Source organism: Wasmannia auropunctata, unplaced genomic scaffold (genome assembly GCF_000956235.1).
Source record: "Wasmannia auropunctata unplaced genomic scaffold, wasmannia.A_1.0 LD335921.1, whole genome shotgun sequence".
Lineage (NCBI taxonomy): Eukaryota > Metazoa > Arthropoda > Insecta > Hymenoptera > Formicidae > Wasmannia > Wasmannia auropunctata.
Window position 1 is genome coordinate 687,112 of NW_012026969.1, and position 27,270 is coordinate 714,381.

Sequence of the window (27,270 nt, forward strand, 5' to 3'; positions counted from 1 at the left end):
GCGATCGTTATATCCGTATCGGGGCCCTCTCGAAACCATTCGCGTTATAATTGCAATTAATCAATAATTGACGTCATATAATTGGGCGGCCGCCGAGACGACGGACCGTTAAACATTCACAGGCGTCTACTAGTGGATGGCATACCGAAATGAGCTTCCTGGCACCTCAATTTTGCACAAGACGCCGCTCGATCGCTGACGAATGTGACATTCTAAATTTAGAGGCGAAAGACTATGGTAATTATTTACTTAATAATTTAATATATTTTTCGTATTTTATTCGCTGTCTATCTTGATGCGCGCTTGAACGTCATATTCGTATTCAGTTTCGAGAACAAATCAATAATTGTGATAAAAAAGATGTAAAATTTTTCATCATTAGTTATATAATTAGCAATGTAATAATACTGAAGTTCAAAGTTATATTACTTTGCTAATTAATAATATCTAATTATATAGTAAAAATATTTTTAGATTTTATTTACTAGAAGAATGTGTCCACATTTCACACGTTCGCAATCGCATGATATATAATCTCTAGCATATTTTTTTATAATACAATATTTGAAGATATATTTAAATATATTCGAGCGTAAATGTATATGATAAATTATTTTATCGTCGTAGTTTGTCGTATAATTATTGCGTTGTAAGCTGTGCCATTATCAAGAATTAATTAGCGGATCAATAAATTTCTATAGTCGATACCAATGGGTTTCTAACACGAGTAATCGAACAATTGAAATCCGTAATGAGAACATCTTTGAATCGGCGGAACGTCGACCTCGAAAATCCGAGCCATAATCGATAATACATCGCGTCGGGCAGTTTCAACGCAAATACCACCTCGCCGAGAGTGAATGGGTAAAATTGGCGAGTACGCCGATCGGTAGACATACCGGGTAAATACGCGATGGAGATCACCCTTGTCTCCCAAGCCAAATTCCCGACTGATTTCGCCAGGCCCGTTTAGCCACTACGATTTATTTATCAGGCCAGCTGTGATGAGACTTTCGCTTTACCGCGGATTCACTGCTTCGTCAGATATTCATCCGCATTTGTTAACGACCGAACAAACATCGTATAAGAATCCGTTCGAACACACCGGCGAAAATTTTGCTTCAATAAATCGGCTGTTCACCACTTTTTCTGTTCTCTCTCGTTCTTTCGAGATCATCTCGCAAACTTTCTCTCTCTCTTTATATATATATATATATATGTATACATATATGTAATATCTGTTTTTTTGGTAGAACACGCTTCGAGAGCCTTCCACCTGTTGCTAAAAAAGAAAACTATTTTGTATCACAATCAATCCATTTTAATCAATATTTGCATTTTTTTTTCTTAGGTTAATATATTCATTTTTCAACAGTACATAAAACAATATTTTCTGTTTTGTGGATAAATATATGTATACATATATAGCCGCGTTAATAGAAAAATGACACAAGTAAAAAATTAGCAATTTTAAGATAATGCGGAGGAATTAACTCTAAAAACTTCAGGGTCAATTTTCTTTTAATATTTCAAGAATGCTCATTTTTTACTTCTATCATTTTTCTGTCAACGCGGCAATATGTAAATAGAAGTTTTAGATAAAAATTTCGGATAAACACCTTTTTCACTTATTTCATAATAAGCTACATTTATTTCACAATTTCTATTAGAAATTTTCTTTGCTTTCTTTACTTTAATCAAAAAATTAAAATAGCTAAACTAATTATCTCAAAATTAATGATTAAAAAATTACAAAAAATATATTGGTTAATTTTCTTAATGAAATAAATGCGTCAAATATAAACATGAAAAAATACTATTACGTAATAGAGATTATGAGCAATCAGGACATTCATGATTTATTATGAAATAGGTCAAAAAGATGTTCACCCAAAATTTTCACCTAAAATTTCTATTTAATCACATATATCGCAGCATTGATAGAAAAACGATACAAGTAAAATTTAGCGTTTTTAAGATAATAAAAGGAAATTTATTATAATTTTCAATATATATCTTATATATCGGATCTACAATGTATAAAACTTTTCACTCGAAAAAACGCCTTGGCCGAGGCATCTCATACAGCTATGCCGCGGTGTCCGATTTGACACTGCCGCTTACTACTTGAGAGAGAGAGAGGTTTAATCTCCGCGTTCGCCACACGATTTCCTCCACGGTAACGAACACCCGAGTGCCGCCATTCCATCGCCTCGGAAGAGCACGCCCGTTCGCGCGGAAGAAGCCAGTTCGCAAGTTCGAGGCACGGACGGGAGAACAGTTCTCGCGCTCGTTACGAGATTAAGGAAAAAGCTCCGAGCCACGAGGGGGTGGCGAGGTGGCGACCGGGGCACCCGGGGCCCACCCATGGAGACGTGCCCTCTTTCGGGGTGTCCTATCACCGACCTGAGCTTATTCCGCCCCTCAAGCTCGGGCCACACCCGCAATCATGCGCAGTTTCCACCCCTCGTCCAATGAAAGCGCCCGGTAGCTTGCAAGCTCGCCGCTCCGGCTCCGGCTTTCCGTGGCCGAGCCACTCCGACAAACACCACGTGGCACGCGTCCGAGTTGCACGTGCATTCGCGGAGCTGCGAGAGAGAGCCCGGTGCGCGCGCGAGAACGGGCGCTTGCGAGAGAAGAGAGCTTGCGAGAGAGAGAGAGAGAGAGAGAGAGAGCTCGCGAGGGATCGGAGCGACGGCGTTTCTTTGCCGCTCTCGGAGATAGCGGAGAGTGCGTCCCTCTTCGCGTGTGAGGGATTCCCCGTTCCTTTTTGCGGGAGCTCCTTGAGTAGCTTCTTTCTGTAAGACACATTCTCTCAACCGCTCTGTCACTCCCTTGCCCTTTCATCCTCCCTCTATGTCTCTTATCTTTCTCTCTTATTCTCCTCTTTACACTTTTTGATGCGTTTTATATAAATAATTGATTGAATCATTGTCATATTGTACTGTTGTGACGTGAATGATTTAACTGTGCTTCAAAAAACCTGCCAAGATCTCTCGTCTTCCCTGAAAGTCAAGAGCAATTAGCAAAGACGAAGATTTCAACTAGTTACGGACGAGGTAAGAAAATTTTACTTGCTGTTTGCTATTATGACATTAAAACGTATTGTTTTCATACATAAAAAAAATTGAGTCAAAACATTTTTGCATCTCTTAATCTGCATTTCATTATGCATAATTAAAGATGCGCGTTGAATATAATTTTTGATAGCAGTCAATAACAATTAACATATAATTAATCACGTTAGAGATAAAATATTTAAATGAGTACATATGCGAATAATATTCGTAAAAATTTAATATTTTTTATATAATTTTTTATATAATAGTAAAAATATCGTGCATAATAAAAATGATTGAAAGTTACATTCAAAGAGTGTTTAATTAATTCTTTGACGATTTATAACACAATATATTATATCTCAGTATTTCTCTAGCTATGTCTAAAACTTTAATAGTAATATTATATTAATTATGCGGAAACTTTAAAAGAAATTAATTTTCTTATATTTCTTATGCTATAGTTTACCGTATTGTTTATTTAACTAAATAAAGAAAATTTGTGTGTGTGTATGAAATTAAACAGAATTTTCTAAAGAACCTATTTAGTCTGCTCATATTGTAATTAGCGTTATGTGAAATGTGTACGTAAGTTAATCGAATATTAGTTATTATTACTAAATTATTATTAATATTAGATATTATAGTTTTAATAAGAATTAATTTTTTATATAGCGTTTACGTAATAATATACTACGTTAATGAGATTGTAAGATATAATACGATACATTTAAGAAAGTTTGACGTATAATAGGCTGTCGGTGTCGGCTGGAAGAGAGCCGATATTCAACAGTTGGTCCTTCTTTTATCTTTGAAACTTAACCCTCGATGCTACCGCCCTTCAAACAGGCACCCTCTGCTCGTACACCCTGAGAGAAGCACTTCTTGAGGGTGTAACGAAAGTATTTAAAAAAAGTTGAGGTGAATTTTCCGCGTAAAACAAGGCGAAAATATATTCAGAAAAACGAAATAAGGAATAGATGATATCTGCTACTTGAAGTGATCGTAAATTCTTTTTATACTAGACAGATAGTTATAGTTTATAATAATAGTTTGTAATATCCAACAATTAATATGCTTATTATATTTGACATTATAATTGATTAGTAAAAAATTTTTTGTTCAAGAAAAAGATTTTATTTTATTTTATGTTTATTTTCAAAATCAACGTTTTTTGAAGATTGTAACAAGACAATTTCTTATTTTCATATAATATTTTTTCAAATTTAATTTTGCACTATCAAAAAAATTATGAAGAAATATTTAGAAAATTATTCTAAAGTTAGCAAAAATCTAAAAAATATATCAAATTAATATCGCGTCTTATTTAGCGAAAATCTCGAAGAGAATCATAATTAATTGCTTATAATTCCAACAAATGGTCCTAATGTTTGTTAAGGAAAAGATAATTGCTGATTGGCCAGAAAGAAATTTGTGGATAAAAGATCAATTTATAGATTTGAAACATCCTATTCGTGACATTCTTACGAGCTAAGTAAATTTTGTACGTTTTGTATGTTTCCTCGTGAAATTATCACATAATCGTCTAATTAATCACGAAATTGTGAAACTCATTACCTTGCTTCATAGTCCACGAACACGATATCTCGCATGGTGGCAAACGAGGCAATTTATTCCCAAAAGCACCAATCCACCCGTTCGACGATGTTCTTTCTTCGTTCGGTCCGGCAGCAGAGGAATTCGCGGACTCGGTGCAATAGGTGCTGGCCATAGGTGTAACATATTTATGTTGTGAACCGGCCGAGTGCGAGCAATAAATAGCGAGAGGCGTGGGAAGGGTAAAAGAGAAGAGAGACGGAACGCATGTATGAGGGGAGAAAAGAGGGGAGGGAGGGAGGCAGGCAGTTCGTCGAGGCGCGCGGGGCCAGAGAGCGATTACGTTTTCCCAAACCCCTCGCTCTCTCGCGCGACCGAGTCACCGGCACCACCATCCACCACCGTTTTGCTCCCTGCACCCCCGCGCGCGAACCTCCCCCGACCCCCGCCCGCCTCCTCGCGCGCGCCTCGTCCCACCGGACCCTTTACGGCGCCCGAACAACCCTATTCGTTTGTTTCCAGCCCGTATGTGCGCGTACACGAAGGTATGCAATTTCGGTGTCGGGAATGCGGCGCTACTGGACTGAACGACCGATGTATCGCGTATCAGTGTTGAAGCAACAAAAAAAAAAGAAAAGATCGTTGTTCCTACGGAAAATCGGCAAGACGTAAAACTGAGCATCGCCGGACAAGAGAATGCCTTGTCGAAACGTGATTTTAAAAAATTATAGTTGACAAAAACAGCGACTACATCCTGCTTCCTGCTATACAAGCAATAGATATTATAGATACACTGTATTGAAATGATATAAAAGTATAATAGATAAAAATTAAATTATGTGATAGATACGCTTAATGCTGCGTGAATTGATTTTCACAGCCTCGTGTCATTTCGGAGATTTTTAAAGGATATGCGCGACAAGCACGGGCGAAAATACTCCAGGTACGATAATGTTCCCAAAAGCGCAGCAATGCGACATCCGATACGAGTGCGCCGATACCGGCATTTCGTATTAGCGCCCCCATTACTCTTCCGCTATTACGGTTACCAGGCGACGTAACGCGCGGTTCTCCGGTAACGAAGCACACCGAGTGCATATACGGGCGCGCGCCGGACATATGTATCGGAACGCAGACTCGGTGGAGTCCGAATCCGGGCGGCATGCACGGGCGCAGCTATGCTGAAAATCTTGACTGGAGGACCCTTTCGCATACCGATTCGCCCGGGGCCAATCCGATCGAGGATGCATCCGTAGGCACGCCGATCGGAGACGCGCTAGTCGGCCAGTCGGGTAACCAAATGATGCATATCTCTCCTCGGTCCGTCCGTGTCCCGAATGTCTCGACATGTTGCACGCTCCCGCTTCGCGTGGAACCCTCGACGAGGGGGAGGAGGAGACGGAGAAGCGCGCGACGGAGGGCGAGGTTATAGGTATCGTCTACAAGCAGGGTGGGCGGACTGGCTCGAAAGCCCCGGGAGGGTGAGAGGAGGCTCCTACAGCTCGGGGAGGGCCCCCCGGAGCGTATATGGTTGCGATGAGGTCGAGAGCTTGCGGCCGGATGCCAGTCTGACCATGTCTCTACCGGCGCGTTACTTGCGAGCTCGTCAGCCTCTCGCTCCTAGATGCATCCTCGCCAGAATCCGAGCAATGCGGCTCAAGAGTCCGCGCCGGCGCTGCAGCTGCACTCTAGGATGCAAGGCTCTCTCCGGCAGCTATATATCGGGGCGCGATCCTCGACGGGGATTGGCCGGCCCGAATATCATCGAGACGGGGGCATTGGGGTGGTCTTCAGTGGCTGTAGGTATGCGTGGTAATAGGGGGATCTTCGTCGCTGTATCGAAGGAAAATTGCGAGCCGTCGTGAGATGGAAACGGATAATATGGGAGGTGTCTTTATATACTCTATAGTTTTTTTAATTCGCTTTTTCATTCGCCAGAGTTCACATCTTCTCCCTCTCAGTGATATTTAATATGGGATAGAACGAGAATACATTCTATATGTCAAATTGCATTTAAAATAAATAAATAAATTATATAGAGAGGAATTATATGTAGATTTATATATAGGTTGATTTTATAAATTTCGCATTTAGCGGTCTAAATTCTGGTCAACGACGCTTTAAAATTCAATGTTATACATCAAATTCGTTGTTATAATTGTGAAATTTGCATTGCCCGCTGTGCATTACATTAATAATTGGGTCGACTCTGTTTAAGCTTTTAATCAAGTACTGACAAAATGCGCACGTTGTGCGTCGATCGCGCGCGCACGGTATTTCCCCTCGCGCTCGCGTGTGTGCGTGTGTGTGACGAAGGCGCGTCGAATGCGGCTTTTGCAAATGAATTTTTCGGGGGCACACGCCATCGTTCCGCGTTGATACGTTTGCATCGCCCGGTGATTTCGCAGGGCACCGGGCTATATAACGCGCTGAGGGGCCGCGGGTAACGAAATTCCCCCGATGCGTGCATCTCACGCATTCCGCAGCGAGATTGCGCAAAAATCGGGCGAAACAAACGCAACTAATTTAACTGCTTTCGAACAATTAATCCGAAGCATTTAATTTAATTGCGCCGCAGCCCGTCGAGTCCGGGGCCAGCGGCAGTCGAAACAACGACCGGGCGCAAAACCCCGGGACGGAATTTTCGACTCGACGCGATGGCTCGAATTCTTTGGCGCGTGTAAAACAAAATAAAAACATTTGACAGTTCGAAAGTTGACCCGGAGAAAGCGCGCTTGTTGCAACATCGACATTTGAAGTTTAATACGAGATTTATAACGTTTGGCAAAAAATGTTTCATTGAACGTTTTAATAAACGTACACATTTTTCTTCCCCGTATTCATTTTATATAAAACCTAATTTATGTAATTTTTTCTGCAGATTGAATAGCGATATACATATATAAAATCTTTCTATAAAAATTTAAAAAGCTAAAAAAAAATTTTTTTTGCAATTTCTAATACTTAACATTACACGCTTTTAAACATTTCAAGTTGAAACTTCATAGAAGTGGGAAAGTACAGGAAAGATTTGCTCTGCATTGATTTTTTAAATTTAAATGTACATGAATATAAGCATAAACATTAATAAAACGTTAATAAAAGCTCGAATTCTCTTGTGTGCGAATTAAAAAAGAAGAACGATTGATAAAGTAGATGGACGTGAAGAAAAAGACAGGGACGACGAGGGACGATACGGGGAAAGTGGTGGGCACGCTGGGTGGGTATAATTAATAGCAAACCCGTATAAATCAGAGACAGGTTGGATGCACGCTGGTACGCGGCGGCGTTACCGATGCCCAGGATTATGCCCAGAGGGGCGGTTACCCCACGACTCGCTAATTTTTCACACAGCCGCCATAATGGTCCGGGCTAATTACTGATTTTTATCTCCGCGCGAGTTGCTTCCGCGTGCGTGTGAGTGAGCGCGACGTACGCGCGCGTCGGTGTGACCGAGAGGTGTAAAAAGAGAAAGGGCTCGCGGTGATAAAATGCGGCAAAGGGAAAAAAAAAGCGATTCGAGGCACTGAGCGGCACCAAGCCAGTCGATCTCGCGTTACAACGGTACAATACGTCCAACTGTGGTATACTGTGGCGTCGCGGATATTCTCGCGCCGCTGCGAACGAATCCTTTTTTAAGGGAAAGGATTACCTGAGGAACAATGTCTCTCCCAGTCACGAAATCGACGCACAGTACGTCTTCGTTTACATAACTCGGCGACGTCTCGTAGCGAACGGGAATTTATACGCGAGAGTTCTTACGTCAGGCCGCGCTACAGGCCGCTCCAAGTTTCGTGCGCGCGAGGTGGAGATATTTCCCTCCCCGCGTCAGTAGATACAGCTAACCAGCCCCAGACGCCTATGTACTTAACGTAACCCATGTAAGCTCACGCTAGAACAAATTTACCACCAAGCCGCTCCCTCGTCCCGCCACGTCGTGCTCCTCTCCTCGCCGAGCGCTCTCTTCGAGAGTCCCTTCTCACCCCCTCGTAATTCGCCCACGAAACACCGATGCTATGAAGTTGTGTTGAACTTTTCGCGAGCATAGTTTGCAGAACACCCTCGGGTGACTGCGAGCGCTTACCTTCGTTCGTGACATATATCTACACTGAGAGAGGGCGTCTGACAGAGCGGGTGGCGGCGCGGGAAAGCGGGGGGAAGCGAGAGGTGAGTCGAACGGATTTTGGGTCGGAAAGAGGAGCGTCAGTAGCGTTTCGTCATCGCTATATCTACAAAACTCGTGCGAATTTTTGCCGAAAGCTCGCTGAATCGGCATTAGCGGCTACCTGTTGCCTACCTCCGGTAAGGCTTCGATCGGCGAATCGTATCGATTCAATGATAGTCTAATGAGTCGACTGACATGACTTTGACATCTTTGACAAGTTAATTCGAGTCGAAGTACGGTCTATTAATACAAAAGCTCGAGATCGTATTGTCGCGAGAATCTCCGTGCTTGGAGATCAAGGAGCTTTCTCGCAATAAATATCAGAGAGGTCTGTCAAAATGTATTAACTCAACCTATTCTTTCGTTACATGCTTCCTGCCTTCTGTTTTTTTTCCTCGAGTCTGTAGATCTTAACTACAACACATACGCGCGTTGGCAGCTAAAATGGTACACGCGTTAGGAATTCTCGGCACGGCAGTCGGAGCCAACAGGCTCCGCGCAGAAACTTACGGGCCAACTTTGAGGGGGGTATAACGGCATTACAACGTTATTAGATTTACCGCAAGCACCTACCCGGAGGCACTCCTGCACATTACCCACATACCCCTACCGAAGTATAAGTAACCCTAAGCGTCCCATAGAGCTCACCTCGTGGCTCCTCCGCCGTCGTGCATTAAATTATGCGCGTGCGCCCTGTTAGTTGCGAGCTACTTCGTTTGTTTTTGATATTAATTCCGACGAATATTCATGGAATTCTTTAAGCGAGAACAAGACGCGATTAACCTTTGACATAGTGAATGTGAAAAAGAACAATTTTAAACAAATACGTATCGCCGCATTGACAGAAAAATAACACAAGTAAATAAAATTATTTTTTTACTTGTGTTATTTTTCTGTCAATTAAAAAAGTATTTTTAAAATAACGAAAGGAAATCGATTCCAAAGACTTCAGGAGATAAATGCTAATTTTTTACTTGTGTCACTTTTCTATTAACACGATGATATGTCTATTACATTTATCACTAATTTTATAATAATAATAATATATATCTATTTTGTATGTGTATTTTAGAGTCTATACGATAGACACTTTAATAATGCACTTTAAATTATTTTACACATTATCAATTTGTAATATCAATTTTTCGCGTAAATGATTGTTCTCGTCACGAGAGAGAAAACAGCAAAATAATTTAAACGCGCGAGAAATAGTCGTGAAAACGGAGATGCGTGTGGCGAGCATAGATAGCGTGGGTGCGAGAAATGCGAGTGGAATTTCGGCGCGGCTAGCTATTGAGTAGCTACCCTTAAGATAAGGGTGGATTCACCCCGTCCCTCATACGTTTCCGCTATCTGACGCTAAACGGCACCGCCGCTCCGGTGGCCTTCCACGGCAAAAGGGATGGCCCCGACAGCGCTCCGGTTCTACATAATACGTTGGCACATTACTGTCGAAGCGCCGTTAGATAAGCGGAATTTAGAACGGAGCGAGACAGGATTTTTTTTGTATGTGCGCCGGCATTTGTGAAGGATCGCCGGATCTCTGGATCGGCCAGATTTGTGCGCGCGGCGTTTCTCTGTTCGCCTCTTATCCAAGCAAATTCGCATCCCTTATAGTTTGATCGAGCAAGACTTACGCGAGACGTTCGTTTGTCTGGATATTATTATTAGACGTTCGAAAGACCGAGTAACATTATCACATAAGAAAAAGAAAAATGGAATTAGAATTTACGGAAGTAAATCGGTACTCACGGTAGAACGTTGTGAAACACAGATGGTCGCTCCTGAGAGAGATGTCTTGACACTGCGTATACCTGTAAACACAACAAGAATTCAGACTTCTGACGTTAATCGATATAATCGACTTAATGTATGTAATTAGTACGGAATTAAAACGGAATTAGAATCTACACACACAAATTAAGAATTTTTCGTCAGTACTGTAAGCAACACCAAAACATTAATTAAATAATGAAAATATTTTCGATTTTCGTATGAATATAGTTTGTCGGACAACTCGATTCTTATCACCCAACTTTCGATGTTCGATAAAATAGCATCACCGGCGACAAAACTGATTTCGAAAGCCGAGGAAGATGAGGCCGTCGCAACAAAGGCCTTTACACGTCTCACCCCCCAACTCATTTAAGGCTAACTGTCCACAACGGGGGTGCAAACTACCCTTATCTGCGGACGTTTATGCCCACGCCTTATCTGGTAGCCCCCCGACTGCCTCGCGCGCTCGCTAACAACTAGGTATTCTCTCTTCCAAGCCAATCTCCTTTCTCGGACGATCTCAACTCCTCTTCCTCTCTTCTCACAAGTCTGCTTTCTATTTTCTCTATTTCTGCTTAATTTGTAGATTTATTAATAATTTTAATATATTTATTATCATAAAATTTTTCTTTTAAATTCTTTGGTTATTCCTAAGTAAAAATAGAATGTATTAAAAAATAACTAAACTTATATTAACTTTCTAAACACGGTTCAATTAAGCCAAAAAAAAAACACTATCGATTGAAAGAGCAAAAATTAATATTATCAAATAAATGTATTCGTTGAGAAATAAATTGGAATACTAAGAGAAATTTTCAAAATTAATTATCTTAATATTAACATATTATTAATTATATTGCACAAACGAACGAAGAATTAATTCTTTAATTGTGTTACCCCTTCCTCCTATTATTCTAAATAGTACAAAATAATAACCGTCATCGTAAAATATGCGAGGTCAATATTTGACAAATAAATCTGTTATTCCACTTATTCTGTAAAATGTATAATTATATGATACCATTTTATGATCACGATAAGGAACTTGTTAAATATCAAATTAGCGTTACTCAACTCGCTTATTAAAAGATTTCGGTCCGCGATACACGGGAGGGAAACAGAAGACAATCGACAAGGTCTCGATGTTTCTTATCTCACGTCATTCCTATCCCGCTCCCGCCTCGTTTGGCTTTCGCGAGCCGAGACGGCGCGCGACGCGGGAGGGTTCCGCCGGCGGTCGCAGAATGTTGCGGTGAAAACAAAGACGTTACTCGCCCCTATCTGGGGGGTTGTAAAGTAACCGTCGAACGACGACGAAGCAGGAGGGGGCGTAATAAATGAGATAAGCTACGGATAGATTCCTGCGGGAGAGCGGAGGGCACATATAATCGATGCGTTTCTTCGTATAACGCGATCAACGTCGAGTCTTATCTAATCGCATCGCAGGAAAAATCGTTCGTTGACTGAACGAACCCGAACGAAGCGACGAAGCGATATATCCTGTATACGCGGATCGCGGGGGAGGCCGGCGGTTATCACGAGGACAATTAAAAGAATCGAGAGAGGCTCGTGACCCGCGGTAAATTTGACGATACACGTCGCTGAAGGGTATAACGTCCATGTCCCGATTGACGTAGAACTATAGAAACGCGGCGGGATGCGCGTTATACGGATGAAATAGCATATCCGGAGTCTACGTAAGTGTTATTGAGTCAAAAGTGGTGATTGATATCGGCGGGCCGAGAGTGCCGCTTGTTTGCGGATTGCGCGTACTAGTGGTTGTAATCGCGCGAGGCGCGTAACGTTACAGCGGTCATATTATCGACCGCGCGTCGCATCGGTTTTTTTTTTCGTTATATTTGCGTGGGTGTCTCCGGACAAAACCGTCCACATCAGAGTTTTAGCCCGTAGTTTTTTTTTCGGACGAGAAACATGCACGTATGAACGTACGCACGTACATACGCGCGCGCGCCCCGGAGAACGTCGGACTAATTGGAAGTCTTAATGGCACTCGACGGTAATAACGCAGTCGGGATCCTGGGTGTGTATGCATCATATCGATTCGCAACGAACCCCACTCACTTCCCCCGTACTCTCCTTGCATCCCTGCTGATCGTTCCTCTCGCGATTTGCCGCCCGTCCGTCAATGACGAATCAACAAACGGGACGAGTTTGATTTCATTCATTAATTCCGAGCGACTTCGCCCGGGTTGATTTCCGTTATATTTTCTAGTCGATTGTATGCGAATGTATATAAGAGAGCGAAAGAGAGAGAGAGAGAAAGAGAGAAAGCTGGATAGGAGGAGACTCGATCGAGGGCGTAAGCGAGCGAGACAAAGGAGGGAGGGGGTGGCATGGAAACAGTGAAGAGGATACACTTTTCCGATAAACCGAGGAACCGAATAACGGCTGATAAACAGAGTATTAAACGTATCGCCGGTGTAAATCATCGGCGATTGAATTACCGACGATTCCTTGTTTCCTTGTTAACGGAAGAGAAGTTTTTTTTTTGTTTTAATTGTCACACGACATTATTACAATTTACCTCGGACGAGTTTTCAACGTACTTGTGAAATTTCGACGCGTGATCTGTAAAAATATGATAACCCAAACACATACACAGAAGAAGGGTTTATTGGCAGTTCGAGTTTTCTCCCGGATTGTAGGACGTGAAATTCATCGAGCGTACGCGCGCGCGAGGAGGTAAATAGGAGCCGGAAATGATAACTACCAGCGCTCTGGATACGCTTATTGTTATCGGTATATCCTACATATAAGCGGTTATTAGGATAAAAGATGCACGCGGGCATGTGCGAGTGGGCGCGGGCTCGACGGACGAGAGAACGCTCTCAACGTAATCTGGATTTATAATCTCACTTTTATCGCTTAACCGTTGCAATAGCATCGCACGTGCGAATGTAAACATATATAATATGAACACATGTTGATTTATTTATTCCCCGCTCGTATTTATCGTGCCTTACGTACGCGTGATTTATTTTCTTTTAAATTCACAACGAAAATATACAACATCATGTAACCAGAGGCACGCGTTGAGTCTTTCTACATTTTAATATCAATGTGTGCTTATCGAGTGCAAGAACAGAGATGCAGGGCGACTCAAATCCAACAAACCATCTTCGCTCTATAGATTTTTTTCGGACAGTTTAGAATTTGTATTCGATTTGTATTTAGCAAAAATGCCGAGGGAAGTCATTATTTGTCGCAAATTTTCAATCATTATAATATTGGGTAGCTACAATTTTTTCATTTTCTATAAGTTCTCAAATATTAAAACAAAGTTCATTTGTATTTAATTAAATGGAAATAAAAATTTGTATTGTCTACCCTTGCGAAACTTTCAGGATTACATTTTGAAAAGAGACCCTCCTTATTTTCGCCAGAAATTATTGGCTGCTTGTAAAGAACTTGGCTCGACAGTTCCGCGACGTCCTGTACACGCCAGCATCGGCCAGAATGCCGCGAAGGGTGAAGGACCCGTCTTATTGACATCCCGTAACTGTACTATGATTTAATATAAACTGCACAAAGCGTCTACCTTTGATAGGTAAATATGAAATACTCCGGTCGCGGACGAGTGCCCCTTCGAGCACAGGCTCGCGCTCGAGGGTGCGTTCGGTCTTGCTTTCCGACAGGATGCAGGACATACAGACATACCACGCGTCCCCCCCCTACCCTGCCGTCCCATCCGAGTCAGGAAAATGCTCTCGGGTAAAAGAGCGCGGATGGTTCCGTGCTTTGAGAACTTCGAAGACTTTGTCGTATGCGTCTTCCTTCCGTCAAGCGTACCGTCTGAATTCTTTCCGTGTGCATATCTGCCGGAACGAGAATCCGCGAGATTGCCTGCATCCAGTCGGACAACCGTCCGAGAGAAAATTATACGGCATCAGGAATGCATTCTGACTGCGATTGCATAATGTGCATAAAAGTTCGAATTAATAGTCAAATAATGTATCTCAAATATTACCTCATTTTTCATTAAAAAAAATGTTATTATTTGTATAGATAGGTTTTATTTATATCGATTTATATCATTTATATCCATTTATATATATTTATATCTATCTATATATAAATAACACTTATTTATACAAACATTTTTTTAATAAGAAGTAATAATATTCGGAATGTAAAAAGACGACGGAATGTAAGGATTGCAGCGCGGACGGCCTATATGTACATGTATATATAAATTGCGTTGATTTATGTAATTGTCATATGTTTAATACTTGCGCGAAGAAGAGATGAGGACGAAAGTGGGTAAAGATATGTCGCTCGAGAAGCGATCGCTTTATATATCTACGGCCAGTCCGTCAGTCCGGCAGGGCGCAATATTCTTCTCTCGCCGGCGCTCTTTGATCCTTTATTACATTTTTACAAGCGATTACATTGGCCGGCCGCCGGCGAGCCTCCGGGGCGACCTTATTTCCGCTTCTTACGACTGTCTTCAGATAACTGCCTCGCCTTGTCGGCGCGGCGCGTGCCCATCCCTGAAAGCGTAACGAAGTTTCCCCAGTGCCGCAAGGATGAAGATATTGTTCTTGTTTATAGCGAAGTTAACTCAAGTCCTGCCTTCCTTCCCCCGTGCGAACCAGGGTTCATTCGCCCTTAATTAAGTTTAGGAGATTATAGAATTGTTCCGCAAAGTCGATTATATAAGTCCGATAAGGAAAAGACGGCGGATTTTGCCGTGCGCGAGAGAATACATTCAGAATTGAATTTTCCCAGTATCTGACTCGCGGTCGTGTCGGTTGGAAAAGCACGTGTATCACTGGCGCTGATAAAATAATGATTAAAGTTTCTCTTTCCCCTCCTCCGAAATGAGCCGGTCGATCACATTTTCGTGTATTTCTGACCGTTCCCAGAGGATTTATCCTATAACCCGATCGATTATCCGACGCCCCTCGGCTCGCCGCGTTTCCCTCTCATCGAAATTGGAATCACTCACGCGGCGTTTAAGAGCGCCACGGCAAGGAAACCGTCCGTCCCCAGCGGCCTTTAATTGGTACCGGCCGCTAGTTAGCGCGAAATCATAGCTTTTGAGCGACACACGTCACGAGCAGGCGCGCTCGCTCTCTCGCTCGTTCGCCAACGCTCCTGCGAAAGGCATCGGGGATGGTTGGATCAACGGCGCTTATTCCAGCCTCGCGGATCAAAGGTGAGCGAGAAAGGGAGAAAAAAGATATAACGCAGGAGCGCGCGCGCGTGTGTATGGGTATGTGTGTGCACGCACTCTCGCAATTTCAAACAGTCTCTCGCGACTCGATCCTCCGACGTGGCTGGAAGTCCGGCTAGTGAGCCTGAGCGTGCAATGATTGATGCTGGAGCCAGCGGTCGCGCGGGAAGAACGGAGGGATGGGGACCGGGTGCTGATGGTCGACGTGGAAGGGAGAGAGAGAGAGAGAGCGAGCGCGAGGGAGAAAGAGAGACGCACCGCGGTGCTGAAAGTGAGGAGGGCCGGAGGATCGGTCCTACGGCCTGGGGAAATTTAATTAACGTAAATGCCGCCGCCACGGCCGGCGCTACACGCCGTGTGTGTGGCAATCGCTCATATGCAACTCAACCCTACCCCCCTTTCCTTTCCTCTCCCCCTCCCTTCGTACTCTCCCCTAACCACCCCCCTAACACCCTTTAGCCGACCCCGCGGTACCCGTCGCCTCACCCCAAAGCTTATCCCGCTATCACGTGCATCGTCCTGAACGGCCCACAGCTGCGGGGGAGGTTATTAAACATCTGGGAAGGGGGTGAGGGGTTGCTCGATTGCGGGGAGAGGAAGGGGGCGATTGATGGGCCTTGAATCGGCCGCATTTGATTCGGCTAGATTTATAAGTGCGATCGATCGCGCGGAGCCGTCGAAACGCGCCTCGCGGCGACGGCGGCGAATAAATAATCGGCGTGTAATATCTTCGGCGGAATTCGAGAGCTGTTCCTTTTCTTCCCCGGGGAGAGTTAATGGCCCGGGCTAATATATTCGGCCCGACATCACCCCGCTCGCGCGCTCCTCGATTTGCCGCGCGCGCGGGCACACGCCACCACCGTCGATATGACGGAACTTCCGATGGCGGTTCACCGTCGCGGGAGAGGGTCTTTACGGCTATCTGTTGCGGAGTGTATTCCCGAGGTAGGGAAATGCGATTTCGTTGGCCTGGGGCGAGGGATGGAGCTATCTTGAAGTATATACCTACGTTTCGCTTTATTCACATTAAGCATTTTAGCTCGGTTCGTTCGCGTTTCCTTTTATCCGTTCATTTTTTCGATTCATCTAAAATACAGTTTCATATCAATCGCGCGAAATTTCAGGTATTTCTACTTATGTAGATTAACTTTAATCTCGGTTTAATTTATACTCTTTATTTTTTTCTAATTTTTAAAATTAGAAGAAGATAAAAAGTACGTCAGAGCGATATTAAATTAACGATGACTAGCAGCCAATGATTTTTTCATAACGCAATCGTACTTTTTAAATGTGAAATTCTTGGTTCAGTAAACTGGATTGTCGAGTCAAGAATCTGTCAACGCGATTTACCCTAAGCCGCGTGAGATAACCGAGTCGCGGCATTGGTACGCATATGAGTAGATACACGCGTGGGGAGGGGGGAGGGAGAGGGTGGAATAGAGCGGGTGAGACGGGCCGCTCGGTGGTGTCGAGGGTGACCAAGGGGGTTGATGATGGAGGCGAGCAGCGCGGCGGCGGCGGCGGCAGTGGCAGTGGTGGTGGCGGCGGGGCGAGGGGCATGCCTCTATAATGGCCGCGGCACGTGGTGCGTGCCCCCATTAAACCGATCGCACCCCGGATTGATTTTCAGCCTTTCGGCATTTGATCCGAGCAAACTTCGTTGTCGGTATAATTGAATCGCGAATGTTCGCCCGACTCGGCCGCAAATTGACCGAAACGCGCTGCCGGCCGCGCGCGCGGTGCAACGCGGACGAGTTGGTGACTGCCGGCCGGCGAACAGCGAGAGCGAGATTGAGAGGGGGCGAGAGAGAGAAAGAGAGAGAGAGAGAGAGAGAAGAAGAAGAGGAAAAAAAGGTCGCATCGAGGGTGGATGGAATCGATGAAATCGAGAAAAAAAGGTATCGAGAAGAACGGGGCTGTAGGAGAGGGGGAGAAGAGAAAGGAGGACGGAGAACGCGCGCGTGACGTCGCGCCGCGCGCGGCTCTCCCGGGACGTGTGGGAGGGAAATAAAACGGTAACTTAATTACTCACGCTCGTTGTTTGCCGGGCCGATGTCGACGCTCCTCCACCGACACGGCCGCGTCGTCGATACTTTGACAATTAGCGGACCTGATGGATTCGTTGTGCGCTCGTCGCCGCCGCCGATTCGATTGCCGCGTCACGTCTACGTTGTAATTCGATTCAACGTGCGCAGTGCGGCACCGAATATGCTTCTCCTCATCCCCTCTCGCTCTCTTTCTCTTTCTCTATTTCGAAGTCTCGATTCCAAAAGGGTCGCAAAAAAGAGAGAGAGAAAGACGCACATCGCAGAAGCATGATTGGACTCCGCGTCGGTTAAACTAATTCGGCGAAACTTCCGGGACCGGTCATTGAGTTAGGCGTACGATTCCAGATGGGTCCTTCGTGCCCGTTAAATGGGCGTAATCGAGTGACACGCATGAAAATTTTAAAAAGCTTCGTGATCGGTTTTGTCAGAGATAGCCGCAAGGCCAGCCATCTCCCCGCGCGGACTTGTGAAGAATACAAAGCATTCTCTTTCTCCTCATCGTTCCTCGCGAAACTCTCAAAGCTTGTTTAACTCTATTTTACAAGATAAAAGAATTAAAAAAAATATTTAACTGTATAGACTCGCGCACAATCGAGTCAGCGATCCGAGAATCACGTTTCGAAAACGAAATTACCAGGATTCGAAGAAAATCTCCTGAGAGCTCAAGCGAGGTAATAAACGTCGTACATCCGACGAGTGAATGCGGTGTTTTCGGCCCCGAGATGTTCGAGACGCAAAAGAGCAATGCGCGCGCGACCCAGCAGTAGCAGCAGCAGCAGCAGCAGCAGCAACAGAATGCATTCGTGCGGTCCGCAGGCCATAACTGCTAATTAGTCCATACAGAGCCGTATGGTAGGCTGTTGGAGGGTCGACCGCCCCGGCGAAGCGAGTAGCAGGATGCACCCCTTTATTAAATACCATCGAAATTAAAATTATAATTGCGTTCGCTTGCAGTGCCCCTCGTTCGCGCCGAGAGCGCGCGCGCGATAGTTCTCTCTGCGAGAGAGATTACTCTACCCTCTCTCTAATATCGCGCGGGGATCGAGGGATTTTGGATTGGAATTCGACGCGCTTAAAAACGCTAACGAGTCCCGATGAAGATTTCGGGAAAATCTCGGGAAATTCGGAATTCGGGAAAATATCCCATATCGCGATGGCGTAATTTCTATAATTATCGATCTCGCGCGGTTGAAATCCGGCATTATAAAACGCGAACGGCGATCCTTTCCGCGGATCTCTATGATCGACGCGGCGGTATCCAGTACTAGAATGTAGCAATTAACATATCATTTTAGAAATTTATACGATCTATATATTAATATTTAAAATATATAATTAGCCTTTTTAATCAATTTACGTGTCATTAAGGACAGTCCAAATCTTAAAACTTATTGTCCGCCCGAAAATTAAAAAAAAAAGAAGAAAATTAAAAATTCGTTTTTTCACCCTTCGTCGCATACGAAAAGTAATTAACCACTGTCAAAAGGGATGAAGGAGGGGCAGGTATCGCGCGGATGAAAAAAACTTCGGGATATCAGGCGAATGCAACGGGATATACGGTCGCGAGCGCTGTAATCGGCCAGCGGATATTCTAATTAGGGGTAACGCGTGTCGGTTTCTCTTGCCAGCTGAGTAAGACACACATAGGAAACCGTAGGTGGACGAAGAGAGGATATTGGGGAAGGAGAAGAGGACGAGGAGAAGGGAAAGGGGGGAGGGGGAGGGTGAAGGGGTGAGAGTCGGAGGCAGTAGGTTGTATGGCTCCTGTCAGCCACTGTGCCACTGACGGCTCGCTAATTGCTCAACCAACCTCCGATCCTTCTCCACCCCCTCCTTCCACGTTGTGTGCCACCCTTCAAATCCAAATCCATCCCTTCGTAACGCCTGGTCGGCACGGCCGTTTCTCGTCTCCACCTCCCCCCTCTCCCTTCGCTTCTCAATTTCTCTCTCTCTCTCTCTCTCTCTCTCTCTCTACCGGCCGCTGCATCTCGCTGCACCCCTTTCCCTTCCCCGCCCCTCGTCCCCGCCGCCCACCGTCCGCCGGAATTGCGAGCATAGATCGACTATCCTGCGAAACGCCGAAATTTCTGGGTCGACGACCAAAGTGGCCGCGCCACACCGACAGATTCTTCATCGGCATTGTGCATCTACGCAAGTTTAATCGAATTATCGACGCGACCGGCAACGGTGCGTGCCTTCACGCCGCAGTGAATTATACGCTATATTTTCGACTCTCGCCAGTATACACACACTTTTCGTGGGCGATTTGTCTCTCGTACGCGTTGGGTGATCATTTAATGTCCATTCCTACCAATGTAAATGGACTTTAATCTCGATTTAATTTACCTTTTATGTTTTTAATTTTTAGAACTAGAAAAAGACAAAAAGAACTAAATCGAGATTCAAGTTAATCTACGTTGATAGAAGTGAATATAATTTGCGAAATATAGAGTATTGAAGAAGTGTTAAGACTGTTGATTCTGAAGCGTATTAAATAATTTGACTGCTATCAGATATAAAATTTTATATGTCTCACGAGAAAACCGAAATTGAAATCTGATTCAAATATCACGAATAAAATTCTCTTGCATTTGATTTCATAAATTAACCAATATTAAATTAATTTTGCGAAATGGCGACATTACTAATTAATACAAATCTTTCCTATTGACGACACGTAAAAAGATGGATAAAAATCCCCATCAAATTCTCTCGGCGAAGAATGACATTTTTCATCATGCCTCGTGTAGGAATTCTAATTGCTGATAACCGAAATTAGCCCGGCGCTGTTTTTGAGGCCTCGTCGATAAAAGCCGCAAAGTTTAAAACGCCAAATGCGTACGTCCACGTGCGCGCGATCGATCTCTCTCCGCGCGTGTTGTGTCCGCGCGCGCGAGCGAGCGGGTTAGCGAATGGATGGACGGACGTGCGGACCAAGGGTTCGGCACGGTCGCGAATTAATCGAGCATATAATCGATGTGCGCCTGTCGATGTATGTATATGGAAGCCATCCGCCTGGTCACCCTCGCGAACGCAGCTCTCCCTCCCTGTCCTCCCGTCCGTCCGCTCTCACATATACTCTGTCTGTCTCTCTCTCTCTCTCTCGCTCTCTCACATCATCCCTCCCTGCCCTATCGTTAACCAACGGCGCCGCGCAACGGTAACGCTAATTTCTGTGCCGGACGTGTCGTCGTACTAACCCGTCGAAAAACGTCAAACGGGTCGAGCTTACCTTCTCGTTTGTGCCCGCGCGCGCTTTCGAGCGCGTCCGGGGGCGACGATATTTTCCAAAAGTTGCCGCTTTGAATTTTACTGTTGACGGACGTCGCTCGCGAACAAGCGCGCTCTCGCTCGCTCGTGAAGCGAGCGACGTCTGGCTTTGGCAAAATTCAATTGCCGCGCGCGCTCTGTTATAGTTGCGATGAAAAGTAAACGTAAAAAGCAATAACGATGCGCAGAGCACAAGCGTTACGTTTGTTACGATAGTTTTGCGTCGGGCATGGAGGCAGGAGCTGATTTTTCAAAATTACACCGGAAGCGTCGTGGCGCGTGACTCTCAAAATTATGAGAGAAATTCAGTATAAATATGACGCCCCGGCATTTTACACTTAATTAATATAACAAAAGTTTACGTGTATAGAGAAATTTTTAATCTCACTATATTAAATAGAAAATGATTTTAATTTAGAAACAGTAAGAGGCACGCTTTTTTCGAAAGTGTGTGTGTGTGTGAGTGTGCTTTGCTGAAAAAAAAACCCAAATCGCGCGTGTACTCGGTGCTTAATATCGTTGAACATTTATGAAATATCGCGTGGATATTGGATAACAGAGCTGAAAACCGGAAGGAACGTCGGGCGCAGTTTGCACGGGCGGGGTTGCAAATTTTGTATCTGATGTCCCCAGGACGGAAATCAGGGGCGCTTGCAAAATTGATCTGTCTCCTGATTTATTACCGCGAACTAATAAAGCCGGTATCGAGCGTGGCCCGCGGCGCGGCGTCCTCGAAACACGCCGCGCGATAGGTGCCTATCCCGCGGCATCTATACGACTGGTCCAAATCCATACTTTACAAGAGCTACCCTAATAGCGGCCGCGGTGATGGACAGCCGTGAAAACGCCCGCTGTCGCCCGCCCGCCCGCCCGCCCGTGCTCGATTAACGAACGCCAAAATCGAAAGGCGGAACAAATTTTCGATATCGCATGACGAAATTAAAGCCACTTCTAACAACAAACGTCACGCGTACGTACGTACGTATAAATATTTTACATGCATCCCGTTAATTCAATTTAATCTCTAAAATCCGCGAGACGCGAGATTGCAAACATAAATTTTAATTCCGTCGTTTCGAGCGTGCAGGCCAAACGGTCGTTTTGGAAATCATAACGCGACGCATTAAAGGGCTACCGCAATCCTTTAATTACCGTAAGCAGTAAGACGTAAGCAAATCAATAATTTCTTATTTGCTACTACTTAATTCTTTTCTACATATTTTTTTTACTGTGATTGATCGATTCTCTTATGGCTTAAGTCTTACTGTTTATGTTTCTACATGTGCCATGACCTTAAGGGCCACCCGCACACAAATCTTCGTAATCGTAAGACGTAACGTAAGAATTGGTCAATGAATGAATGTACAGAACAATTCAATCAATCGTAAAAAAATCGCCTTCATAGAGTCTCTTTAAATTAGTTAAATTGTTCTATACACTCATTATAGAAATTTGTGTGTGGGAGCCCTAATTTCTATAAACCTGAAAAACATTAATTTTCATGCCAGCTTTCCTTCGAAGGTTCAACAAGAAAGAATTGTGTACGGGCACACGTGCGGGCGTATCCCGTCAAAACGAGCGATGTAACGATCGCCCGCCCCGAGTGCCGGCCCCGACACTTTTTAAAATCCGCGCGTCAGATCCCATATTATGTTTCTCCGTTTCATTTGCGCGGGACAAGGCGAAATTAATTAAACAGCTGATACCTACAGCGCGCGTCAGAGGGAAACGGCGAAAGAGAAAGAGAGAAAACGTAACGCACCGGCTGCCTCGGGGCAGAGGGCTAGCGCGCGGGTTCCACTGCAGGACCGGGTTGGCGCGGCGCGGAGGGTACGAGCGGAAAAACAAACGCGGCGCCGCGTGTCCGACCGCCTCCCTTGGAAAATCAGCGCGGTCGCTCCGGAGATTTTCAATTTGCGGATTCGTTAAGGGCGCGCGCAAAACGTTACTCCTGATGGCGTAGCGCCGCTCCGCTCCGCGCCGCGCCGCGTCGTTCCGCTCCGCCGTGCGGAATACGTCAGTTCGCATACCTGTCAGCCGGCCGCGCTCGTGCACGGTAAGGAAAAAAAAAGCCCGTGTAGTGTGGTACAAAGTAAAATTAACCGGCCAGTCGGATCCCGTCCGGATTGATCGGATCGGAAATCTGATTTCTCCGATTCCCCGGCTATCATTCGGCGCGCGGGTGAGATCGGGCGCGAGTGAGCGCTGAATAATTTTTATCGCAACGCTGCTTTCGGGCTGCGGTGTAAAACGAGCGGCTTTTAGAAGCGCGTGTATCTCTGCAAAATTTGATATTCGCAAAACGAATGAACCGCCGGCGGTCATCTCAGTGGCCCGCGAAAAAGATCGTCCGCGACGAGAAGTGAGACATCAAATTTACATCGGTAATAAGAATCAATTATGTTAATATTATCAAGAAGATATATATATCGCTACATTAATAAAAAAAAGAGTAACAAAAAAGTTAAAAAAATAGAATTTTTAAGATTATGAAAGGAAATCGATTTAACATCGATTTCCTTTCATTTCTTTAAAAATGTTAATTTTTTACTTGTGCCACTTTTCTATCAATGCAGCAATATATGTATTTTGTATGGACAGAAATTAAAAGCAACATCAAACTTTTAATGAAATAAAAATAATTTAATGTGGCTTAGGCATTTTAATGATTTTACTGTCTTAATCCTTCCAACTGTTCAATTCCCCGCGCGTAGGATTATTTTTCGAAGGGAACTCTCGCGCGCGCAGTGCTTGCGCAGAGCGATAAAACTCTACCCGTTGTACTTGGGATGTTTGCAGCTGCGTCACGTACGTATCTCGCGTTATGTAGCAAATTACAGACACGCTCTAGGCGAGAACGCGCACGCGGCGCTTTCTGGTGGCGGCCGCGGCGGCGCGGCGCCGCGCTCCGCCGACGTGATCGTCGAATTCGCATAACTACATTTGCATAAATTCCGGGCTACACCGAGACAATTTGGACTCATAAACGTAATTAATGGCGGAGCATTAATTCAGAGATTTTTCGCCGGTTGCAAACACATGCCGCGCCGGTACCAAGTGTTCCGCAATTTAGCTAAATAATTACTAAACTTGCCCTACCGCCGCTGCTGCTGCTGCTACCCCAGCACACCACGTCGCGACACGCGACGTATCGCGAAACGCCGATGTTAATCACCTCGCGGTACAACGTCGCTCGTCATAAACAGATCGAATCTCAATTCTTTTATTACGAAGAGGACGCAGATGGAACATCCTAAGTGCATCTAAGTTTCCTTTAGGTCTAAAGCCACTTTCTTAACGAAAGTTCAATAGTCGTCTCATTTTTCTAATTTGAAAGACGACACAATGGAAGTTTACACAAAAGAAAAAAATTAAAAAGTAACGCAACATTTTCCAGAAAATGATAGAATTCCCGATTCAAAACAATAAAGAAATAATTGAACTAATAGAGAAAGAGAAATTAGCGCGCGAATTATTGTCAATTTTTTGATAATGTACAAAGATGAAACAAAAATAGAGTACGCTTCGGCCAACATTTATAGCAATCATCAGCAGAATTTTTCTGAAAAAATTTTATATTGATAGAATACCGTTTAGTTCAGAACTGAAAATCAAGAACGGGGCTTTGTCGGCAAGGCAAAACCGGATATCTCCAAGTGGCCGTTCTTACAAGCGAAACCGCTCTCGGATTCTCTCTGACGCACCGGTGGATGCTGCGCGCGACGGCGGGGCATATATATGTATAATATACATATGTACGTATACATAGACGTTTGTCCCGGGGCCAGAGTTGCCATCCTAAGCCGGCTTGACTAATTGGCAGCGTTATAATCATGGGTACACGGTTAGGTTGGTATTACCGCGAGTTATAGCCCCGTCTCCGCATTGGCGACCGCCACGCACATTCGCGCGCGCAAGAGGGGGCGCTTAATGACCCCGTCGTTTACGCAAATTTTCCCATTACGCGACGCGGTTTTGGACAGCCAAACGGGACGCTCACGACTATCGTCGGGACGAAACTGACGCCGTATTCTGCGGTGGCGCGATGCTGCCGGCGCGGAGGTTGCCGATTGACGCGATTAAATTCTTTCGCGTTTAATAACAGTAATTATACATTTAAACATTTCCTAACGTAATTGGTCGTCCAATGAAAATTATTCGGCGATTCCACGCTCTCCCATTCTCGATTTATTTGTAACAGCGCGACTAACCTTTTTTTTATAACCACGCATCCTTCACAGGTACTTTCTATAAGATGTAGCTCGCTCAAGTTCGGTAAATACTGCGAGACGTGATAAGAGATAAATGTGTGTTTGAAGAAGACCTCCCTGCATATATGGTACCTTTCGCTCTCCTTCATGGAAATCGAATACTACACGAGACGTTGAGGGTTGCGGAATCGCGGACCGATACGCACGAGCGATTTCTCTCGCGAGAAGGCAGATAAGACGAGAACGCACGGTATATTTCTCTCTGCCAGAGGGAGAGACGTTTTGCGCGCTCGCGGCGGAAAAGCGCGCGGGCACGTGTGGCCGAAGGAGATACTGATAATAAAAAATCGTGGGATATAAAGTAATTCAAACAAATGCGCGCCGGGGCGCTCGCGCGCGCGCGCGCGGGGGAAGGGGGAACACACCAAGGTCCCGCGGCGATATATCCCGCAGAGGCTTATCCGCGACCGGTCATTCATAAATGTGGGAAAAAATGACACTCTAATGGCCGGCTATCCGTAACGGTTAGGAGGTAGGAGAGATTTGTTGGCGACGAACGTCGGCGGATGGTGTCCCATCGTTTCTCGCGCTCGCCGACGACTCCTTCGACGACGCCCAAAGATATCCTCTCCTGCGGTCGCACCAATCGATCGCGGGACACGTATACACGTCAGCGTACAGCGGCGGGGCTGTATCTCGTTTTCGCCGCTAATATCTCGACGACGGTTTACTCTTGGCGATTCACTCCGGATCGTTCCTTCGGAAAATCGATCAGTAACACGATCGCGGGCGTCCTCGGAAAGAGTTGCCACGGCGGCGGAAACTCCGGCACGAAGAGAGAGAGAAAGAGAGAGAGAGAGAGAGAGAGCTCTGGCGAAACTTCATACCGATAGCCGGGCGCGTCCCATCAGCCTGAGGTCCCAGGGGTGTGATCGCCGGTAACTAAACTTGTAAATCTCCCGGTCCGACCCGTGCTGCGTGCCCAGGCTTTCCCAACTGACCAGAACGCATTTGTCTATCTTACGCGACGGTAAGCGCCAGCGCTAGAAAGTTAGACGGGCATACGCATCCGCGATTGCGTCGATTCGAATTTCAAGTGCACCCGACGGATAATACGGCGTATATAAAGTGTATCCTCGAACTTACATTCGCAGGTTGAATCTCGCTCTTATCTCGGTCTAAAGAGATAACGAGAATACAAAATAATCCTGAAATGAGAGTATCTCAGGTCACCAAACAAGAACCGTGGCATAAATACACAGGTCGGTCAAATTTTATTTTTTTAATTGAAAAAAAAATGTTTGAAGCATTCAGTTTCTTTAATAACGTGATCTGATTTAATTTTTATCGATACAATAATTATAAATAATGTAAATTTAGAAAATTTAGACATTTATTTCGGTCCGTTGTATATACATATATTAATTCTGAATGCTCATAACATATTTTCTTGCTTTATTTTTTAAACTAATGATAGATACACAATTGGGAATTATCTTGCATCGAGTTTTTTACTTTTCTGTTGCTAACAAAATAATATCTTGTTAATTAAAACCGATTTCGACGTGGCAAAAGTTTGACTCGAATGTCATATTTTCCTTTCATTTATAAAATACAAGAAGTTTCCCGAAGTAAAGCGGAACGTCCATCCTGCGCTTTCACGATCGCCACGTGATTTAGCGTCACTCCGTGCGGAATCGCGAGTATTCACGAGTCGCGATCCCGCTGCTCGAGCCACGTTTAACGGCCGCAATCTCCCCCGCTCGTTTCAGCGTGTAGCTTCGTTCTTATCCTATAAACTTTGATGTACGGATCCCGTCGAGACGTAAAGGTAGTTTCTGCGCGCTGGAGAGATACGTCTCGCGCGCCCCGGTGCGACTGGCGGGGCCGTCGCAAACAAAAGCTGGGCAAACGAGAAGTTACGAGGACCCTTTACGCCCCCCTCCCTCCCCCTCCCCCCTGCCTGCCTACCTCGGCATCCGGTTGT

The 27,270-nt window shown here is 44.9% G+C and overlaps 2 protein-coding genes across 2 annotated transcripts in view; one reads left to right on the forward strand and one right to left on the reverse strand.

Moving 5' to 3' along the window:
• LOC105455134 overlaps positions 1 to 27,270 on the reverse strand; it is a 173,940-nt gene that overhangs the window by 65,958 nt on the left and 80,712 nt on the right. Inside the window, exon 4 of the mRNA XM_011698216.1 lies at positions 10,534 to 10,595. Coding sequence (XP_011696518.1) covers positions 10,534 to 10,595 — 62 coding nt within the window. The remainder of the gene's footprint in view (positions 1 to 10,533; positions 10,596 to 27,270) is intronic.
• The window catches only part of LOC105455131 (LIM domain only protein 3-like), an 85,473-nt gene continuing 60,841 nt past the window's right edge, over positions 2,639 to 27,270 (forward strand). The window contains exon 1 of the mRNA XM_011698212.1: positions 2,639 to 3,059. The gene's annotated coding sequence lies outside the window, so the exon portion shown is untranslated. The remainder of the gene's footprint in view (positions 3,060 to 27,270) is intronic.